Raw genomic sequence first — 21369 nt, forward strand, 5'->3', positions numbered from 1 at the left:
AAATAGAACTTACATTGGAATATGTTTGTTCTGTAAACCTTTGATATTATGCTTTTTAAAGGGGCTGTACTTAGTATAATGAAATAGCGAAAAAAAAGAAGAAGAAAATTGTCGAAAAATGGCATAGACTTTGTATCGATTAGTTCAATGCATTGAAACTTACTTACTGAAGTACCACATAGTTTATAATTAATTTATTTCTCGCAGTTTTCTTGTATTTTTCCATTAAAAAAGATTACTAGGTATGTCTACGCAGTAGAATTCATTCCTTATGCGTGATTGGCTAGTCGATGTTATCAAGTGATATTACCAAGTTAGGTGAATAGCTTAAATAATCCAATTATTTAGGGTAAGCCTTTGTAGCACAGTGGATACAACACTGGACTGCAATTTTTGCGACACCGGTTCAAACCTGGTCTCCGACTCGATTTTTGTTTTACATTTTGGTATTTTTTTACAATTCTGATATCAAAGAATAAAACATTTTATTAAATAATTGTTACAGAAAAAAAACTTTTTTTGGTGCCAATCTGGTGTACAGTCCCTTTAAATGGTTGTCAACAGTTGGTCCCTATACCTGGCAATGTATTCTTTTTGTTAATTATGGTAAAAAGATTCATGTCTTTACTCAGTAATGTACATATCAAGTCCAAGCATCCCTGATAAAAATGTTTGGTATACTCATTGATCAACTGAAAAAAAACTACAGAAATAAGAAATGTGGGCATGTAAACTAATGATTAATATTTAAAGTTTTTTGTTTTATTTCCAACTATTGATTCTCTTTATTATTATTTTCCGCAGCATCAACCCCGGATGGGAAAGATGGTGCGTCCCAGTCACCTAAGCCAAGTAAGAAACGTAAACAAACAGTTAAAAATGTCTTCATTACTTTCAAATATTTTGAAGCTTTAACTAGTGGATGTCAGCTTTAACATTGGTCAGTGGTCAGATTGTTCAGAGGTTACACAGACATGGTTTACTGTTTTTATTTCACTTGTAGGAAGAGTTATGTTTTATGTATTCTCTGCAATTAAAATATGGAAACATAAGTTTTTAACAATGAACACACTATTTTAAAAAAAATTCAAACAGATTTTTTCGTGAAATATAACCATTGAATATGTTACACTAAAGTATAAGTATTTTGACATTTTCTTAATCCCCTGTTTAGGTTTCTTCCCAGGAAGTTTGAAAATGATTTATGACGGTCTTCACAGTCAAGCTGAAAATGACAATAAACTAATCCTCTTCTGTTGTTTTTTTTTTGTAATATTCAGACATGCACATGAATTACAGGTAGTAGCAAGTTAGACATTGCTGATGAGAAGGCGACTCCGGACATTGCAGCCTACCAGATGCCTTACAGTGATGAGTATGGGATCCCGATTCTAGACCTCAGTAGCGACACAGATGATGTAAGTTAAGATGAGATTAGTGGATAAAATATTGGTAAAATATATATATAGCTGAGATCTTGACCTATCAGGTACCATACAATGATGAGTTATGAAGCCTCATGTCATATCCCACAGATGACTCATGTATGTCAAAAGTCTCATTGTTTTTTCCACTTTCAAGGGAAGGTACCGGGGCCCCTTGAAAGGGGAAAATATCATTGTTTTGGCAAACAAAGGGAAAAAGCTAATGTGATTCATGTATTGTTCAACTTGTTTTTAATCCTTTTATTCAACAAAACTTTTGTCATATTCATGAAGGGCACTATATTGCTGCATTTTCAAAATGTTTAGGGGTCAATGCCTCTCCTCCAAAAAGGATTAAAGGGGATATTTTTCTTTACCTGGGTAGCGGAAAAAATATAGACTTTTTCAGGAGGGGATTTGGGCAACATTTCACCCCCAAAATGGGCCAAAAAATAACACTGTGTCTTATAACAATAGTTTTCTTAAAGACAAATTCTTATCTTCGTTTTTTGTTCTTTATTTACCCATGGTAATAAAAACAGTGTACCCATAGGCTTTGCTGTTTGACGCAAAAGTTCCATGGCCATAACTGCAGCACACATTGCTAGGTCCTTTTTAAAATCACTTAACTACAAGTCATAGGCAATAAGTAGTGGCAATTGAATAATAAAACCATATCTGGATATATCAACTACAAGGGCCACAAATATTTGTATCAATGATGGGTAAAATACAGCTCATCCATGGGACTGTACAATTTCCTTTGAGGATCAGGGATATTTGGCTTTCAGACTTCAAGAGTTTTGTTGTCGGAGATTAACACTTAAATTATTCAAATATTTCATGGATTAAAGGAGAAACCAGAGATTAAGGAATATACACCGTATTCTCCAGAACCAAAGGTTACCTTAGTTTCAACTTCTGTTCAAGATTTCAATGTTAAAGGGACTTGTTCACGGTTTAGAAAATGCTCTATTTTGCAAAAAAAGCTATTGAAAATTTAACTCTTTTAAACTTGGATTTTCAAAACTCTGTTCAAAAGAATATCTAACACTCTGTTGATAGTTGGTGTTTGTTCATAAAAGTAAGAAAATTAACTTAACATTAAAAAATATTAAGAGAATAAGAATTGCTAACATAATATCTGTGAGAGAGTCCCTTTCAAACTGCTTCAGTTTTTGTATAGTTTTACATTTTCAACATTTGTTGATTGTTTTATTTACTGCACCATGAAATTTTTCTAGTTAACAAAAAAATTTGATACATCATTTATTAAATTTCTGATAAAAATCATTGACTTCAACCAAGACCAATAACAAAATATCAGCCATAATCATTGACAATATAAATTGACCAATCAGAGCTCAGATGAGGAATCAGTGCACAGAAAGGTGAAGGATGACCGCACATTCATGCCCAGTGTCGGTCCACCAAACATTTTACAGGTATCGCTGTGGTGGTGGTTGTGGTGGAGGTGGTGGTGTGAAATAGTGCTAGTGACCTAACATGCTTTGTTGATACTAACATATGCTTTGTAGACTTGCTTTGTTTTATTTACCCCAAGGTCAGTTTCACTTTTGTTGGTTTTGAATCAGATTGCAGGGAAAGGGACAGCTAATAAACTATAAATGAACAGTTAAATGTTTGGCCCAATTTGATATGTTCAGATTGGACCAGGGGATTTATACAAGCAACATATTGCTCTATAAATGCCACTGTGAGACCATTTGGTAAAGATTCCTTTAGTTTGGTGCATTCAGAGCTAACAATATTGTGAAACTGCAGCCTGTTTTGCTAACCCTTTTATCCCTTTGTAGCTAACATATAATACCAGTGGTCAAAATTAGCACATGACGGCAAGCTCTGTAAAAGAAATATAATTTTCGGGCTTGCTCATTTTTTTAAATTTTATATAGCAGGGCTTGGTCGATATTTTTGTTGCCAAGCACTAGTGTTAGAATCAGAGCTTGTTCAACAAAAGACTAATTTCGATGACTATTGCAGTGGTATAATATTGTATGGATAGTTTTGTTCTGTGTCCCTATTGAAACAATATAATCCAATTTGCTTATTCTAACTTGTCAGCTTATAACAAGTCTAATAATAAAATTGTCACCTTAGTGCAAGAACTCAATATCTGCTTATTGCACTTAGGTAATGCAGTATGTTTCCTAGGTTTTCAGTAATGATGGAATTTTAATCTTTAATCTGATTTTTAGCTCGACTATTCAAAGAATAAGGAGAGCTATACTACTCACCCAAGCGTCGGCGTCACACCTTGGTTAAGGTTTTGCGTGCATGCACACGAAGGTTAATATCTCAGCAACTACTTGAGGTATTGCATTGAGACTTGATACAATGGTACTCAACCATCCAACCTACTTAATTTACCAAGTTAGATTACCCTAGTTTGCATTGAATGCAATTAATTGCCCTTTATTATTCGACTTAGAAATTCTCGTTAAAGTTTTGCGTGCAAGCACACATAGGTAATATCTCAGCAACTACTTGAGGTATTCAATTGCATTGAGACTTTGTACAATGGTACTCAACCATCCAACTTACTTAATTAACTAAGTTAGATAACTCTAGTATGCATTTAATGCAAAATAATTGCCCTTTATTATTCGAGTTAGAAATTCTGGTTAAGAATTTGCATGTAACCACATTTATGTTAATATTGCATTGAAATCTAATTTAACCGTGATCCATGCATGTTTTGCCAAAACTTTTCAATCCTTACACTGAAAAGTGGCGGAATAGTCGAGCGCGCTGTCTCTGTGACAGCTCTTGTTTATACCTATAATCTTGAAGTCCCAGGGAGATGTTTGTGAAAGAATATGTATAACAGTAATAAACCATAAATACGGTTTATTTTCACCTTGACACATTTCTTCAGATCCATCTAGCCTACACAAAGACCTTTTTCTTCGCTTCTTTCAGTTCTTGATTTTTACATTACTTTCACAGGATATATTTGTTTTTCTGTTTTCTTATATGTTCTTTCCTTCCTCCTGTTGGCATGTCTCCCCCATTCACTCCACTGCCAATAGATTACATCACCTCCCTGACATCAACACCCATTCTTTCTTTTTATTTTTTAACACCTTTCTTTTATTTATATTTTCTTTTGTGTACTTCTTTTCTCCTATAAGAATCCCTCCCGCTCCCCTGCCAGTAGACTTTCCAACATTGCAGAAATCCTCAGCGACCCTGACCAGATGCGGAGCTTTCGAAGACAATCGATTAAGGTTTGCCTCGTAAACACATTATTTGAAGGAATAAAGGTACTGTCATAGCCTTGTTGTCTTTGGCATGCATTATTGTTTTAACCTCAGCCATAACTTACAATAGCCAAAAACCATTAAAGGTCTTCAGACGAAACATAATAACAATACGGACATGTGGAGCCAAGCTGATATCTCTTGCTTTAATAGTTGCCAGATTAGGCCACTTAATCAGCTTATGAATACCGTCGAGTGTTAGGATCTGCTTATGGTGATCTAGTTCTGTATCCAAGTTATTAGCTTTTCTCTACAAAACTATAGATCTTAAATTCTTTTGCTATCATCACCTTATTTCAAAACTGGTAACTTTTTTATTATGCTATAATTTCTTCAGATCCTATCAACCTATTCATTCATTAATTGCGGAGAATAACTAAATATGTGTGACATGAAATAAAAAGGACATGGTATCTTGTGGTTTCATCTAATGGTAGAACCAACATTGTAAGACATTATCATTTGCGTTCTCATGTTTTTTCTTTCTCAAATATTCAGGACAGAATATTGCTTGGTAATCTGTGTATTGTACATGCATATTTTCACGAGAGTATAGAGAACATATAGTTTGCATGTCTTCTCCTTCGTTAGTTCACTCATATTTTAACAATGAACTGTTCAATAATTTGCATGCTTATTGTTGCATTCAGTATTGATAATTTAAATTTAAACACAATTGATGTTATTCAAGCATTAACGATTTTAAACTATTATATAATTTTCTTTCTAATGTTCTTAAGTTATGTTTGCTTTGAACAAATATAACCATTAATTTTTGTTTTACGTTTAAATTAATGCTAATTAATGTTGATGACGTCCAATTTCTTAATTGAACTTATAACAAACATTTATTATTTAAAGCAATGTTTTCCCTACTTTAAACAGAATTTCAAATACTTAGCAATTCATTTATTTAGATATTTGAGAAAAAATGTCTCTTCATAAAGTTATGTAGTGTTTTAACATCCTATATGCGGAACTTGTAGTACCAACGCGAGTCTGAAAAACATGACATTCCGGTTGAGGATCCAGAAGAGCGATTGCTCCCTGATGATGTAGATACGGATGATATGGGAATCCCTCACGGCATGTTCTCCGGCAAGTGTGAATTCTGCAGTAGACCGATAAAACCCTTCCCGACCGTGGAGAAACAACTCAAGGTAAGCTCTATTATTTTTATGCCCCCTTTTGAAAAAAGTGGGGTATATTGTTTTGCACATGTCGGTCGGTCTGTCTGTCTGTCGGTCGGTCGGAATACCAAATGGTTTCCGATCAATAACTTGAGAACGCTTTGACCGAGGGACCTCATACTTGGTATGTGTATTGGTCATCACCAGCAGATGAACCCTATTGATTTTGAGGTCAGTGGGTCAAAGGTCAAGGTCAGTGTGACCTTTACATGAAAAACGGTTTCCGATCAATAACTTGTTTAGGATTGTTTTGTCTGAAACTAAATTTAAATTCTTTCATGTAAAGACGCTTGATATTCATATGATGTTCTGAAAAGCAGCATGTGATCTATTATACCAATATGACAATGGAAACGGCTAGCAGATCAAGGGGGGATGCATCCGGTTTTGTCCATAAATGGTAATAAAATCTTGGGGGAAGTATCCTAAAACCCAACTTCAAACATTTTAACCCAAATCATTTTTGGGGGTGCAAGTCGAAAGGTTACGCCACTAAGTTACGCCCTCTAATATCAAATCCTGGATCTGCCTGTGTAAACTACTGGGACAAACCTAGTATCCCAAAACATAGCAAAGTCCTGTTCAGAGGCAAAATGTAAAGGCCCAGTAAACACTATCCAAGAGACGCACAAAGTCACATTTTAACAAATACACGCTACACACTGCATCAAAACATACGTTTAGAAATAAATGTATTTGATGTGGATGAAACTATTGATGTCATTGACGCTAACATTATTCAAATAGCCGAAATGATACTGCAATTAATTTGTCTTGAAAGGGCTATTTTTCAGCATTGTAGTTGTATTATAAATATATATAAAAAAGATAAAAGATATGTGCAAAGCGTGAGTGTAAATTATTTCATACTTTAGAATTGCTATTCATCTGTGTACAAAAACAATTGGTGAGTTCACAGGTAATTGTGAAGAGCTGCCAACCTAATAAACGTGGTACTTGTAATGTTGTCAGTGTAATGTATATAACAGACCCAAAACGGGACGGTTTAATATAGCTTTATTACATTCATACTCATACGCACACGATCTTGAATCTAATCAATAACTGAACTATCAACATACATGGAACTGTTAGCCAGAGGCGGACTTATCATACAAAGATGCGGGTTTATCAATACTGGGCTCTGATTGGCCACTACAGTACTGACCAAATGTTTACATACACAGAGTAACCACCATGCTCAAACACTCAATCCTGAAATATCCAAGTAGATTGTACAATATTTTTTCATACTTGTTGGTATGATGGCCACTTTGTCCGGAGCAAAATCCATGAGTGTCGATGTAGAAATCCATTGATAAATATGTTCTACCAATTACTCATGTTCAAACCAACAGATGCCGCCAGAAAGCCTTTACTGCTGTAATGATTACCGAGAGTTCGTTGAGTTTGTCACAAGCACGAACAGAGATATGGAGGACGAACAGAGCAAGAAGACGAAGCTTATAGACATTAAACCTCACGAGCATGTTGGGTCTAAACAGGATCGAAATGCTGCCAAGGAGAAAGCTGTACAAAGGTAGATTGTCATTTTTTTTAATTATTTTACAACGATTATGAAGAAAGCTATATAAACTTATACTAAATCACTCTCGTTGGTATTATGTTGCGCAAAAGTGTGGTCTTGTGTTTTGGGGAAAACCGGAGTACCTGGAGGAAACCCACTTGTCAAGCTTTGTGACCTTGGGTGGCCTTGGTGAGAAATGAGTGCGCTAACCACTGCGCAAATCAGATTTTCAGGTGCTCCTATAGATTTTTTTTTTATTTTGCAGAAGAGTAAATCAGTATGAGGGTTAATCAGTATTCAAAAAGATAATCTAGTTATAGTTAATAACATAAATAGTTAAGAGGCTAGTTTCGTAAGGTCATTCAAATGTGTTTCTCTGATTTCATGCCTCATAGTTCACATTTTTTCTCTTAAAGATGCCACTAAAAGTTCTAGGTAAGCCAGGTAGATAGAGACATTTAAATTTGAAAAATGGTTTATTCCAGGATGCGGGAACGCGAGATACAGCGCAGACAACAGGAGGCCAGTGGGATGAAGCAGGACTTCTTTGCATGTAAGTCAGCAATTGCGGGTTGTTCCTTATTTTTAAATGGGCCTTTTCCTAGGAATCCAACATGTCCGTGAGTCTTACCCGTTCAAAAAGGGAAAATACATAAGAATCATGCAGATTTCAAAATCAGTTCTGCAACTTTTGTTCCATATTCAATGATTTGAATTTTTTCCTAAAATCTGTGCTTTCTCCCTACATGCCTAGATAAACGCCTGTTTACAATTATTTTAAGGCTAATTTTATATGCTACATCTGAGAAATCTTTTTTTTTTAATAGATGTGCTCAGAGTATTAAATAAATCAGCAAATATTTGTTCTGTATTAACTAATTATGTGTAAATATAATAACTAATATTATACTGTTCTTTATTAACAATTTATGTGTTAATATGTGTTAATATAATGACTAATATAGTATTTCTTGTATTAACAATTTGTATGTTAAATATTGTTGATATCTTGATAACTAACTCCGGCTTAAGATGTCATCTTCTCGAACATTTGTCTCTAAATAAACTGATTAACATGAAATGTTTGTGTGTGTTATGAATATGTTCTCCTTCTTGAAAAAAAAAGATAATGCAATGCACTTAAATTCAACAATGTGTATGTTCAACATTTGATTGGTTACCGGTATGAAATCAAAGATCATTGAAACTTATTCCAAACACTCACAATGTTTCTTTGTATGAAATCTTGACTTCTACCTTTAACCTCATTGCTCTAACTAATTTTCTTTCCTATGTTTAATACCTTTACTTTCTTTCCTTCTATTTCTGGCTCTTCTCGCCTCTTCTGCGGCCACACTTTTCACACTCCACCTTATTCACACTTGTTACCATGGTAACGTGATCTGCCAATTTTCCTCAACAAGCGAGTACCCGTATGACTAAATCAGGATTCATGAAAATTCCCGGTGGGCTGGGGAATATCACAATGAAGGATATGTTTGGTAGGTAACCATAGCAACCAAACCTGTACCCACCTTTACCATGTTATTCCTAGCATGTGTATTCCATTTTATGTTATGTGTATTCCACTTTGTTATGTGTATTCCACTTTATTTTATGTCTATTCCACTTTATGTTATGTGTTTACAATTATGTTTTTTTTCTGTCTTATTTCATGTTTATACCCTTTTGTATAAGGCTATCCTTAAAAGTCTTTTGTAACAAGAACCCTGACCCAATACACTTCCATTTCTCAATATTGGTTAGGACCCTTGGAATAGGTTTAGTATAATACAAACACATTATTATTACATGCTCCTCTCCTCTCATAACTAAAGAAATCTTTCAAGTGAAATGAAGTACACAGATTCCAAGGGACAGATGTCCTTGTTGGACATGTGCATATTGACTCTGTGTGACCACAACTCTGGCCTTGGTATTTTTGTAATTATGCACCATTTTAAACTGAAAAAAGAACAGGAAAATGTTGGTGCTTGCTCCACCACTCCTTACTCACTCAGGGAAAAATGGTTCCCTATCTGCTCACTAAAAAAATAATCTGGGTCAGGCTTCTGTGAAGAAACAAGTTTTAAGAATGGCCTTATGTGTATTACATATTACAGGACTTGTATTTCATCCAAAATCATAACAAATATTTATCGGTAGCAATCAAAATTATTAATGGTATGTAGAAAAATGAAGCTTCAGTGTTAATTTGTTTGTATGCTTCTATAGGTATGGACAGCAAGAACTGCATGTTATGTAACTTATATCCGATCTATTGTTGTTCAGCTGTTCTATCCTTTCTATAGCTCTTATTTTTTGGAAAGGAAAAGTAAAAGTCTTGGTATCATTGCTGGCGGCGCCTATGCATTGCCTTGGCTTCTTTGTTGGCGTCTTGGCTTCTTTGTCGGCGTCTTGGCATCATTGTTTGTGTCTTGGCATCATTGTCTTTGTCTTGGCATCATCGTCGGTGTCTTGGCAACATCGTCAGTGTCTTAGGATCATTGTCAGCGTCTTGGCATACATAGCCTTGGCATCGTTGTCAGCGTCTTGGCATACATAGCCTTGGCATCGTTGTCAGCGTCTTGGCATACATAGCCTTGGCATTGTTGTCAGCGTCTTTGCATACATAGCCTTGGCATCGTTGTCAGCGTCTTGGCATACATAGCCTTGGCATCGTTGTCAGCGTCTTTGCATACATAGCCTTGGCATCGTTGTCAGCGTCTTGGCATACATAGCCTTGGCATTGTTGTCAGCGTCTTGGCATCATTGTCGACGTCTTGGCATCATATTTGGCGTCTTGGCATGCAAAAGTTTAACCATCATTAGGTCTTAACTTTAAAAGTGTTTAAGATATCTACATGGATTATGAACACATGATTACAGTATAACCATTAGCAATACTCTCTCAGGTTTAAATAATTGTGGAGATATTCCCCTTTTGTACAGTACTAACAAGTCATGCGAAAACTTAAAGAATTGATCAATTACATTTTGACCGTAAAATATGCATTTGTGTAGTTCATAGTTTCTTCAAGTTTCATTTACCTCAATTGCGACGAAAGCTGATAGCTTTAGATATACTCTCAAGTCTGTTTTCTAGGTAGAAACCAGTACTGGTGTCCATTTTCAGAAGACATAAGAAAGTACTCTTAGTAGGGATTGAAACCCACAAATTCCAGGGGGGGCGGCAGAAGCCTATACCACTGGACCAATGTCACCTTGGTGGGGACCGAACCTGTAACCTCTAGGTTGAGAGGCAGAAGCCTAAACCACTGGACCAATGTCACCTTGGTGGAGACCGAACCCACAATCTCTAGGGGGGAGGGCAGAAGCCTATACCACTGGACCATTGTTACCTTGGTGGGGACCGAACCTGTAACCTCTAGGGTGAGCGGCAGAAGCCTATACCACTGGACCAATGTCACCTTGTTGGGGACCGAACCCGTAATCTCTAGGGTGAGAGGTAGTCAGCTTTACCAGTAGACCACTCTCACTCTATTATGGATCATCACTCTGATGGGAATCGAACACACAACCTGTAGGGTGAGAGGCAGACAACTTTACCTCTAGACCACTCTCATACTTGAAATGAGTAGCAAGGTCCATTACTCTGGAATTAATCATTGTCACATTGTGCCCCTTGTTTGAATGAATAACAAGACAGACACTTGTTCATTTTTTCTGTTTTCCATATATATGTTTTTTGTCCATTAGCATGATTCGTTTATTTAGAATTTCCAATCAAATCTTCAGTATTTGCATGATGTTGTATTTGTTTCTCTCATCTGAATGTTTCGTGTGCATGCTTTTGTTTAAACAGACCTTACCTCTTTACTAAACAGAATGTTTTTAATGTTATGCATGTAAAATGTTTTTAGCGGCTGCAAGAATCGAAGGTATTAAAATGGAAATTGATGTTTAAACAGCTAGAATAGTTCACTTAAAACCAAAGAAGACACTGCTAGCTAGTGTTGTTATGTATTATAATTACGTTTATTTCTTAATTGCTAAAAATGATTCAATTAAAAAACTATAACAATTAAGAGATAACAGATACTTGATTTAAGTTTTACTTAATTTTATCTGTCAATTTCAATGATGCAATTAATTTGCAAAGAAATGCTCAGATAAAAGACAAAGCTAACTCAAATATTAGAACATCAATGATATCACAAGTAACTGAACTATGTTTTAGCCCCTCAGAGCGCCATGTCTACAATGAATATACCCAACGCTCCATTTGGGACTGGTAAAACAATGCACTCATGTATAGTTATATATAGCTTGTTGATGGCCGTAGGCAACTACATTTAATATATTTAAATGGCTCTAATTGTTGAGTTATGCCTCGTTTTGACAAAACAACAATAGATATGCATTTGTTATTAGCTTAATCAGCATTTTTGTTAATGGCTCTAGCGCCTATATAGTGGTTATATAGTGGTTGGGCCGAAGATATTCTTTGGACCTAAGGGCAGTTGGCCAAGACATGTTAAAGTAACACTCTGGTAAATCTTATTTTGAGTAAGAGTGCATCTTTAAGGCTTTAGTTTGATCAGAGCGTTATATAGCCTTGACGTTTTTCTTTTCATGTGAATAAGCTCCAGACTATTATCTCTTAAATAGCTTCCAGACTGGTAACATAGCTTAGCCTACCATGAAGGAAAATTAGAAACATGATGTACTTTAACCATCTAGCCATCTAGTGCAAAAGCAGTTGCTGTATCTCTTAATCATAATTTTGAGTTTTTTAATGCATTGTGTAGTAACTAGGCAACAATCACCTGTTAATCTTTGATTTCATTCATTTTGTTCATTTATTTAAGTATATGTGTATTTAATTTCCATATTGTATTGACTATAAAAGCTTTGTGTGCTTTCAAACAGCTAAACCTATCTAAAGTAGTATTGAGCTGATTGTTTGGAATGTTGTTAACGTTAACGATGCTGTTAACTTCATCATTGTGAACTTGTTCACGTAAATACATTTTGATTGGTTCATTTATTTTACTTAAACAATTACAGCTGGAACAGTTATTTCAAATCTTAATTGAAATACTGCAGATCACAAGTATTTTATTAAAACTTTTAGAGTAGTAAAGATTTGAAAGTTTGCCTCAAAGAAGTTTACAATGTTGTCAACTTTTACAAAATTTTGAACAGTTGCCCTATGTGTATTGTAATTAAAATTTATAAAACCAAACAAATTATTTTAAGAATACTTTATGAAGCCAATGTTGTTGCTGTTTTTAAGTCCTCGTTACATGAAGTGTTCGTTGTCATGTGTCCTGATATTTGTTTGTTGTTCCTCAGCTGCTACTGTCAGCACCGGTTCCCCGCAGCGATTCCTGGAAAGTGCAAATTGTATGATAGGTTCCCAGTTTTGTTTCCAAGACAACCAGAAAAAAAAACAATCTTAACAATTACAGTTTTTCTCTAATATCACTATTGCGTTTCAGTGCACCAGTAATGATTGATCCCTTCAGAGCTTTGATTTCACAAAACAAGCATGCTAACAAAAGGACTGCGATTAAAAACATTTATTTATGAATTTTGTAACCTTTTATTGTTACATTGCAATTCATCCTTGATTATTTTAATAATTATGTATCATGAAAATTTTCTTTTTTGTACCATAAGACTTTTTCATGATATTAGGGGAGGTATAGAGGGTTATTACTTAAAATCTCAGGAGTAATAATTTAAATATAAACGTGAAACATTATATTCAAATCAATATTATTCTTTTTAGATGTACAATTGGATCCATCATCCCTAAGGCTAGATTGCCTTGACACTTGTCCAATAAGACAGAAAAGGGTTGCACTGGAAATCCGGGGGATAACACTTGAAAACCGGGGGTTAGGAGTGGGGATGGGGGCCTTTACAGGGGATTTCAATGCCAAGGCTAAGAGCTTAATTGGGAATGGGCACTCATTTGAATGTTCATGTTTCCAGACTGCCCAGATAGCAGCCAGCTATCTGAATGCTATGAAAGCGAGTCAAAGATGTAAGGGGAGGTTTTATTGTAACCAATTTTATGGGAGTAGCTATTATTGTCATTTTTGATAAAATATATTGATTATTTCTTTTCTTTAAATGAGCTGTATATAGTTTGGGTTTTCTGAAGAAAGCTTTCCATAATACAAATGCAAATATAGACATTTGTTAACTTCATGTATAAACATAAGTTGCTTTTGTTGTGACTCAATGTTGTTTACATTACCCTTTAATACATGTTCGCATGTTTTCGAGATTTTTTTTTTTGCCAAACAGATATTTGCATGTTGTTTTAAAGATTAATATTTTTTAAATGACTGCATGCTCATTTTGATTTTATTTAGCAGTTTTTTTGTCCTGTTATGCATTAATGTTATTTCCAAAACTAGATTTGCATGTTTAATTGTCGGAATCAACATTGTTTCTAAACATAGATTGATGTGTTCAATTAATAATATTCCATGTTTTCCAGTTATACAAGTAACCATATCAAGTATTAAAATGTGTTTGCTTTGGCTTAAAAAAAGTATCTTTAAACTTTATGTTCTATGTTAATTAACACAATGTTGTCTTAAATGTGTTTAACAGCTGTATTTAATTATATGTTCCTGTTAACAAAAAACAACTTTTAATCATTGCTTTAAAAAAAAGATTTGTTTAAATTTAAAGCTTGTCTGTTTTTCCATGTGGAGGAAGAGGCATAACTCTGACTTGAATATTTTCATTGAGTTATGTCCCTTGCTCAATGTGGGACAACCGACAATCTTTACTTTGAATTGCGGTGCTTTAGTTATCTAAGTACTGTAATGTCATGCTAATATGAAATGTTAAGTTTAAACATGATTTCTTGTTGATTTCTAGTTGCACGTCAGATGAAGACAATCAACTACCAGCTGTCTTCTCAGAAATGTCTCGATGAGGGGTGGACTGTACGCGCCCCATCGCCACTCTTTGACGACCTTGGTGATGATGTTTTCACTCCCGAGCCCCTCAATCCTGACATGATAGCAGATGGAAAGGTAGTTATATGTTATAAAAAGTTGTAATAAGCTTGTATGGGTTTATTTGTAGAAACAATCAATGATTCAGCTCATCTTGATTAAAAAATGTTGCAGGATTTTTATATTCTAGGAAGGGTGTTGTTCATTGGGAACTGCATGTGAATAATAATGTTCTTGTGAATACTGACTCACTTGCAGAACATGTTCTTAATTTAAAACTGTTCAAAATATTCACATGAAACTGTACTCCTGATCCCACCTCTCTGGCCAATGTATTTGCAAAATTATGCCCCTTGGTAACCTGAGGATAATGGGAAGGCCGTGGCTTTGTCTAACAGTTCTCTTATTATGTAATAAACTAAAAAAAATATATAAAAATGGTACCTTTTTTAAAAAAAATAATGGTTTAAGTTACAATAATTGCTTTGATGTTGTCGGCAATGTCTTGCAAAAACATAAACCTAAAAAGAAATTCAAGATCGTCACATGAAAATTAGAAGACATGTTGCCAGAGAAAAACATACATGTGTCGCAGGGCCTGTAGCTCTGTCTTAATTAATTGTGGAGTTATGCCCCTTCCACTGATTAAAAACAGACAAGAGTTGACATGTGCTCCACAGATGTCTGGTTTTTATGCATATCCTTTTTCTTTTTCAGCCTTATATTATTCTTTATTTGTACTGGGTAGTTATCTTTACAATATCTTTATTTCTGTGGCTTAACTTTGTAGAAATAGTTTTGAGAATCATTAGCTTTGGAATTAGGAAGAAAGTTTTAAATGGAAATATGAGAAAGATGTGTTAAGATGACATGGAAGTAACGACCATATTTGTGGAAGACAAGTTAAATTCTTTTGAACATGACAAGGTCTCATTTACCTGTTTAAGAATAGATCTCGGACACTTTATGAAGTTTTTCAAGATATCTTCCTGATCTGTTTCTAAACAGTAAACTTCAGCTATTTTTTAGTTAGATCATACAAAATAAGCTGAAATTGAATAACATATCTTTGTTTCCTATTGTTCCGAAAAAAGTGTATATACATAAAAGAAGGCTAAAAAGAGTAAGTTTTCTTCTGAAGGATATCTAACCTCCCTAAAACCTGATTGAGTTTCAACAGGCTCTTGATACGATTTTTGGAAACAAGGCAAAACTTACTATTGTCTGATATCAACTCCTGCCCGAGATCTATCTCGTGCTGTACTGAGATCTATCCCCCTTTTAGTTACTAGAGGATGAATATACAGTCGAAACCCGTTGGCTCGATATCCAGGGGACCTGCTGAAATACTTCGAGCCTCACAAATATCGAGCCAAGCGGAAATTGTTAAATAGAGTGAAAGAAGATTGGTCTTTTATATCAAGTTCGAGCCAACGAGGATGTCGCGCCAAGCGATATCGAAACCAACAGGTTTCATCTGTACTTTTAACGTAATGAATTTTTTTTCATTTGAGAATTGTAATTAAGAAAACATACACCAACATACTTGATAATTTGAATATTGAACTTTTTTGTTTAAGTTTTTTTTATAAGAAATGATACAATGCATCCAAAAAATGAAAATGACAAGTTTGCATCGAAAACATCAAAGGAAAATGTAAGAAAAATGTCAAAACATTTAAAGTTAAAAAGTACAAGTGTCGAAGGTACATTCTGTCAGTTTGGGTTAAAATGGTGGAGAATCGTTCTCCAACAAGCTTATAAAATGAAATGTGAACAAAACATGTTTAACATTGCAAATGAATTTCAGAGAGAGAAATGTTTTGACTTTTTTGTTTAAAATTAGTTAAAATACACTGCAGACGCACACTATAGAATATTTAAGTACCGGTAGCTCTGAGGTTTAAAAAAAAATGTAACTCATAGTTGCATTGTATAACTAGTAGTTTTTAATGAACATTTTTTATCATATTATCCTTGGTTAACTGTGAACTAATAAGAAATAGATAGATGACATGAAGTAACATTTTGATGATTAGAATGAGAGGAGTGATTTTAGCAGCAATTCCTTCTTTATCATTAAAATATTACTTCAGGTCATCTAAGTCACTAAGAATACTACCTCATAGGCTGACACATTGTCAAAGCAAAATCTGATGGAGGGATTGTGTATTGAATGAGTGGCTGTGAGTGGTTGGACTTTTACACATGTGCAAAAGTTGAAATTCTGAATGATTTAGCCTAGTACTTAATGATAGTCAATGTGAGATTTCATTGGCTACTAGTGTAGGTTGTATTTTAATGAATAATATATATACAATGGGGTCATCTTATCAATGAGCAATTATCATAATTATACTATCAATTTTTCGAATCCTTTATTCTTGGATGTGATGAGATACACTAATTGAAAACAAACACTTCGGCTGTAAATATTATATACTCCAGGTTGAGTTAGATTTACAAGTTAAAAAAGTAATTATAATTTTGACAGTCACTTCAAGTTCTCAATTGAAATTGTTTGTTATAGCACGATATATTATATGGCCCTTTGCTAGTTGATTAGAATTGCCCCTGTTTAGTAGTGTCATTTTTTTTTTCAATAAAGGCTAATTTTTAGCTCTACTGGCCAAAGGCCAGAAGAGCTTATGCGATGGTAATGTGTACGTAGTATGTGCATCCGTGCAGTCGTGCGTCCGTGCGGTCGTGCGTCTGTAAACAATTGCTTGTGAACATGATACAGTCTTCAGTTTTGATTGTATCTCGATGAAACTTGTACAGTATATAGATATCCATTAGAGCTCGGTTCGAAAACCAGCCAGATCCGTCTATAAATGCCTAGATAATATGGGCCATGAAAGTTTTAAAGAAATGCTTTCTATTTTTAGCCAGGTCTGCATGAGCGAATTCTATTTTTAGCCAAGTTTACATGTACATGTACATGTAAATTCAAGTCTAGAGTTAAGGGAGACAATTTGCAAGTCTAGTTCATATTACCAAACAAAATAAAGAAAATTATAAATAAACAATATACTATACTATGTAAACAAACATGTTTTTAATTGATTTCTTCTATATATAGTAAAAATCAATTACATAAGATTAATTATTTAACAACCATTAAGGTTTGATTCCTTCTATCCAAAAGAAAAGAATGAAGGCATTAAAATCGCCGCTAACGGGATTTTCTCGACCAGATGATAAACATCATGTAAGATTTTGTGAAGCACCGGCTCTTGTAAAAAATTTCATTTTTACTGAAGTGGTAATATAAAAAATTGAACGAATTAAAATCTAACTGAAAAAAAACAAAACTAAAAGTTTAACCAAGTTTATGCTTACGAATGTTTAGTACAATTAAATATAAATGAAAAAAATGCTTAAATTATTATAGAATTATATGGGATCACGACCTATATTTTTTATCATGATATAATACGATTTTTCCTACTTCGTACCATTGTTCTAGCATGAACATCCGTTGGTATTTGAACCAGTCAGCAGCGAGGAAAGTGTAAGGAATATACAGAATATTGTTTAACAGATTAATTGCCAATTGTTCAGAACCTTGTTAAGGTTAACAATAATGTTAACATTATCCTTGTTTACTTTTAAATCTTCCCCACTCTGGAAGCTCGATGGACTCTTGTGATCAGTAGAATTTCTCATGCATTTTAAGACAATATCTTAGGTATGCTTGCTTTGTTTTAAAATATTTCGCCTTTAAATATTAATGATGCAGTTATCAACATTTGCTTAAACAATGTTCTGATCAATGAAGCCATTATGTTTAAACATGTGTCTTACAATCTTGGGATTCACACAAAGATGTCTGGATATTTTTCGTATGTGTTATATTTTTTAAATGTTTAATCAAGTTTGTGTAAAAACCGGTTGTTCTAAATGTTTGTATTGTCTTTGTAGTGTTGTCAGATATTTGTTTCAATTTATGTTTAAATCACTGTTGTGTTACTTAAATTGCTATTTATTCTCTTCTGACTTCATAAACCCATCATTTGTAAATTGTACTTTCATTTCTAGCCAATTGAAAATGCTCCAGCATTTAGGCCTGATTCAGAATTCTACCGCCAGCGTGTAAGCCGAAAACATTTAATTAGACACCCTCCACATACAAGCTTTATACATGTACAGCTTCTATAGTCTAACCCAGTCGCTGTCCAGTAAATTTGCATCTTCACAGTCTGCACGCTTTTGATAGATGCCCTATTGCCCTTATATGGGCATTAGTTATCAATAAAGCATAGATGCCCCATTGTCCTTATATGGGCGTAATTAAGTTATCAATACAGCATAATTCTATAAAAAAAATAATAATTTTATCTATAAAATTATACATAGTTTCAGCTGCATTTTGTGACATTGACTTCAAAGCTGGTTTCTTTATACACAGAGTTTCAATTAAGATGTATATTGCATTCCTGAATGTCAGGAACTCGGTGAAAATATCTGTTAGAATTCTGATATCATATTTATCATACATACTCAGTATCAGTTTCCATTGTTATATTTCTGCTTCAACCTACTTGACCCCTGGTGCCCCCATATTGACCCCTGGGGCACCCAAATTTTGCATTATTTCCTCATTCAGCTATTTCATATAGGGGCCTATGACTTTCCTCAGTAAAATGTATGTACATGTCTAATTGTTGTTCATGCTTTGTTGTTTGAACGTGGGTCGTCAATGTTCATCACTTAAGTGTTTAGAAATTAGTGTCACAGTCAGTGGTCAAAACTAGCACTTCCCCGAAACCCAACACTAATAAAATACAAATTAAAGATAAAATATACCTGGGGTTGTTGAATATTTTTTATGCCAAGCCCTAGAAGTACTCTGGCGTGATCATCTAAAAGTCTAATTTTGATCACTGCATGGATTTTTTACTAAGTAGAAACATTCATCTAATATTCCACACCAAGAAGTACAAATACATAACATTTACTTTCACCCTCATAAGGCAATGCACCCTAGGTGTTTTGTCAAAATTCCATCCAAACATGGTCTATATGATTTTTTTTTTGTCTAATATCATCAATCATCGAATTAAGCTTTCTCAATTATCAAAGTAATAAACTTCCATTGATTGGTGACTACCAAGAATTAGCATTGATGATTATTATTTTCTTTGTTATGCAAACAGATAATATTAAGAGGTCAAGACAAGAAAGTAAGTCCTCAAATTTCTCCTTTTCAGATACACAATCTTAACTTAAACCCACACACTGAATAGTTTTAATTATTTGATGTTAATTCCCAGCACAATCTTAAAACAGATTCAAAAGATTAACATTATCTTTATTAGCTTGTCTGTTTTTGGAAGGAAAAAAGTCGAGGCATAGTCATAGCCTTCATATTCTTGTTGGTGTCATTTGCGGTAGCATTGGCGGCGCACGCTATAACCTTTAACCTTGGCAATACAAATGTATGTGAGAAATTGTTCATGATATTCAAATGAAACTTGGAATACATGTTGCCAAAGATCAGAATGCTCATGTGCAGTATATTGTCCAATAACTCTTACTTTAATCATTGATGAGTTATGCCCCTTTTTTGACTGAAAAATAACAGATGAGCACTGTTATTTGCTCCAAAGTTTTCATTTTTCAAGTACTTCTAGTCCCCAGTAACAGAACAGTAGCTTGTTCTTTACCAGTACCAATTTAACAGTTTTTACGAAATTGCTAGCTACATTTCATTAGTTATGGGTTTTTTTACTTGTTTGCCTAGATAAACATTAAGCACTAACTACCTAGATAAACATTAAGCACTAACTTTGTCACATGTGCCCCCAAACTCCACAGAATAGTTACCTCCATTTGCTGTACAGAAATCACTGCCTTGAATGCATATCACATGATGACCAAAATCAGATTACCACTTTCAAAGTCTATTAACTTTTAAAAACTGGTATGGAACAATGTTTGTTTTTGGTGTGTGCTTTTTTTAAAGATTTAAACAAACAATTTGTCAATGAGATGAATTAAAAGAATGGCCTAAAAAGAATGACTTAACTCGAGCCATTTTTTGCAAGTGGTGGTAGGGAGTTTACCTTTTTGATCAAGAGAGATAACTGTATGCCTGTTTTATGACCCTCGGTGTGCTGGAACAGCTGTGAAATAGTACAGTAGTTAGTTTACCACATACAAATGTTCTTGGTATTGCTTCAGCAAGAGGAACAATTTAAAGTGTTCTCTGTGGTGTCCGCACTTAAAAGTTCTCAGGTATTGTTGTAACACTTCGGCATTAAAAGTACTTGCAATGTTTATGTTATATTCTGGCAGAATAGTTTTTTTACAATGTTTATGTAATATTCAGGCAAAATAGTTACAATGTTAATGTGATATTCTGGCAGAATGCCAATAATAAGTAAAAATGTTTATGTAATATTCCTGCAGAATAGTTGCTTACAATGTTTATGTAATATTCTGGCAAAATAGTTACAATGTTTATGTAATATTCTGGCAAAATAGTTACAATGTTTATTATGTAATATTCTGGCAGAATATTTGCTTACAATGTTTATGTAATATTCAGTTACAATGTTAATTTGAATTTCTTGCAAAATGCCAGTTATAAGTAGCAATGTTTATGTAATATTCTGCCAGAATAGTTAAAATATTTATGTGATATTCTGGCAGAACAGTAATTTACAATGACTTTGTCATGACAGTCCATTTTCTTTCAACCCCTTGATGTGGCTAAACTTTAAGTGACACTCTTATTCAAAATATAAATATATATACATGATATAAATGATTCTAAAAATGTATAAATCAGTTTTTTGTGGGGGTTTTTTATTGTGTCTTACTTTTTTGGTTGGCAGTAGTATCCTATTATAGTTTGGTATTTGGGGAATATGTTTTTGTAGATGTCAGTTTATGCTTTTTAATTGTTAAATAGACACACTTACTTTTCAAACATAACATACTGTAAAATATAGATGTTAATTGAAAAAGAGTGAAAAATATTGCTTTTGA

The 21369-nt window shown here is 34.0% G+C and overlaps 1 protein-coding gene across 8 annotated transcripts in view; it reads left to right on the forward strand.

Moving 5' to 3' along the window:
* The window catches only part of LOC128220024 (glutamate-rich protein 6-like), a 33286-nt gene that overhangs the window by 3767 nt on the left and 8150 nt on the right, over positions 1-21369 (forward strand). Inside the window, exons 6-16 of one of the 8 annotated variants that reach the window (XM_052928257.1) lie at positions 805-852; positions 1300-1418; positions 2786-2869; positions 5695-5868; positions 7257-7438; positions 7912-7979; positions 11311-11328; positions 11628-11681; positions 12746-12796; positions 14294-14451; positions 17843-17887. In XM_052928257.1, coding sequence (XP_052784217.1) covers positions 805-852; positions 1300-1418; positions 2786-2869; positions 5695-5868; positions 7257-7438; positions 7912-7979; positions 11311-11328; positions 11628-11681; positions 12746-12796; positions 14294-14451; positions 17843-17887 — 1001 coding nt within the window. Of the gene's footprint in view, positions 1-804; positions 853-1299; positions 1419-2785; positions 2870-5694; positions 5869-7256; positions 7439-7911; positions 7980-11310; positions 11329-11627; positions 11682-12745; positions 12797-14293; positions 14452-17842; positions 17888-18414; positions 18469-21369 lie in introns of all 8 variants that reach the window. The other 7 variants (XM_052928255.1, XM_052928259.1, XM_052928258.1 and 4 more) reach the window with 7 other exon arrangements.

This window comes from Mya arenaria, chromosome 15 (genome assembly GCF_026914265.1).
Source record: "Mya arenaria isolate MELC-2E11 chromosome 15, ASM2691426v1".
In the NCBI taxonomy this organism is placed as follows: Eukaryota; Metazoa; Mollusca; class Bivalvia; order Myida; family Myidae; genus Mya; species Mya arenaria.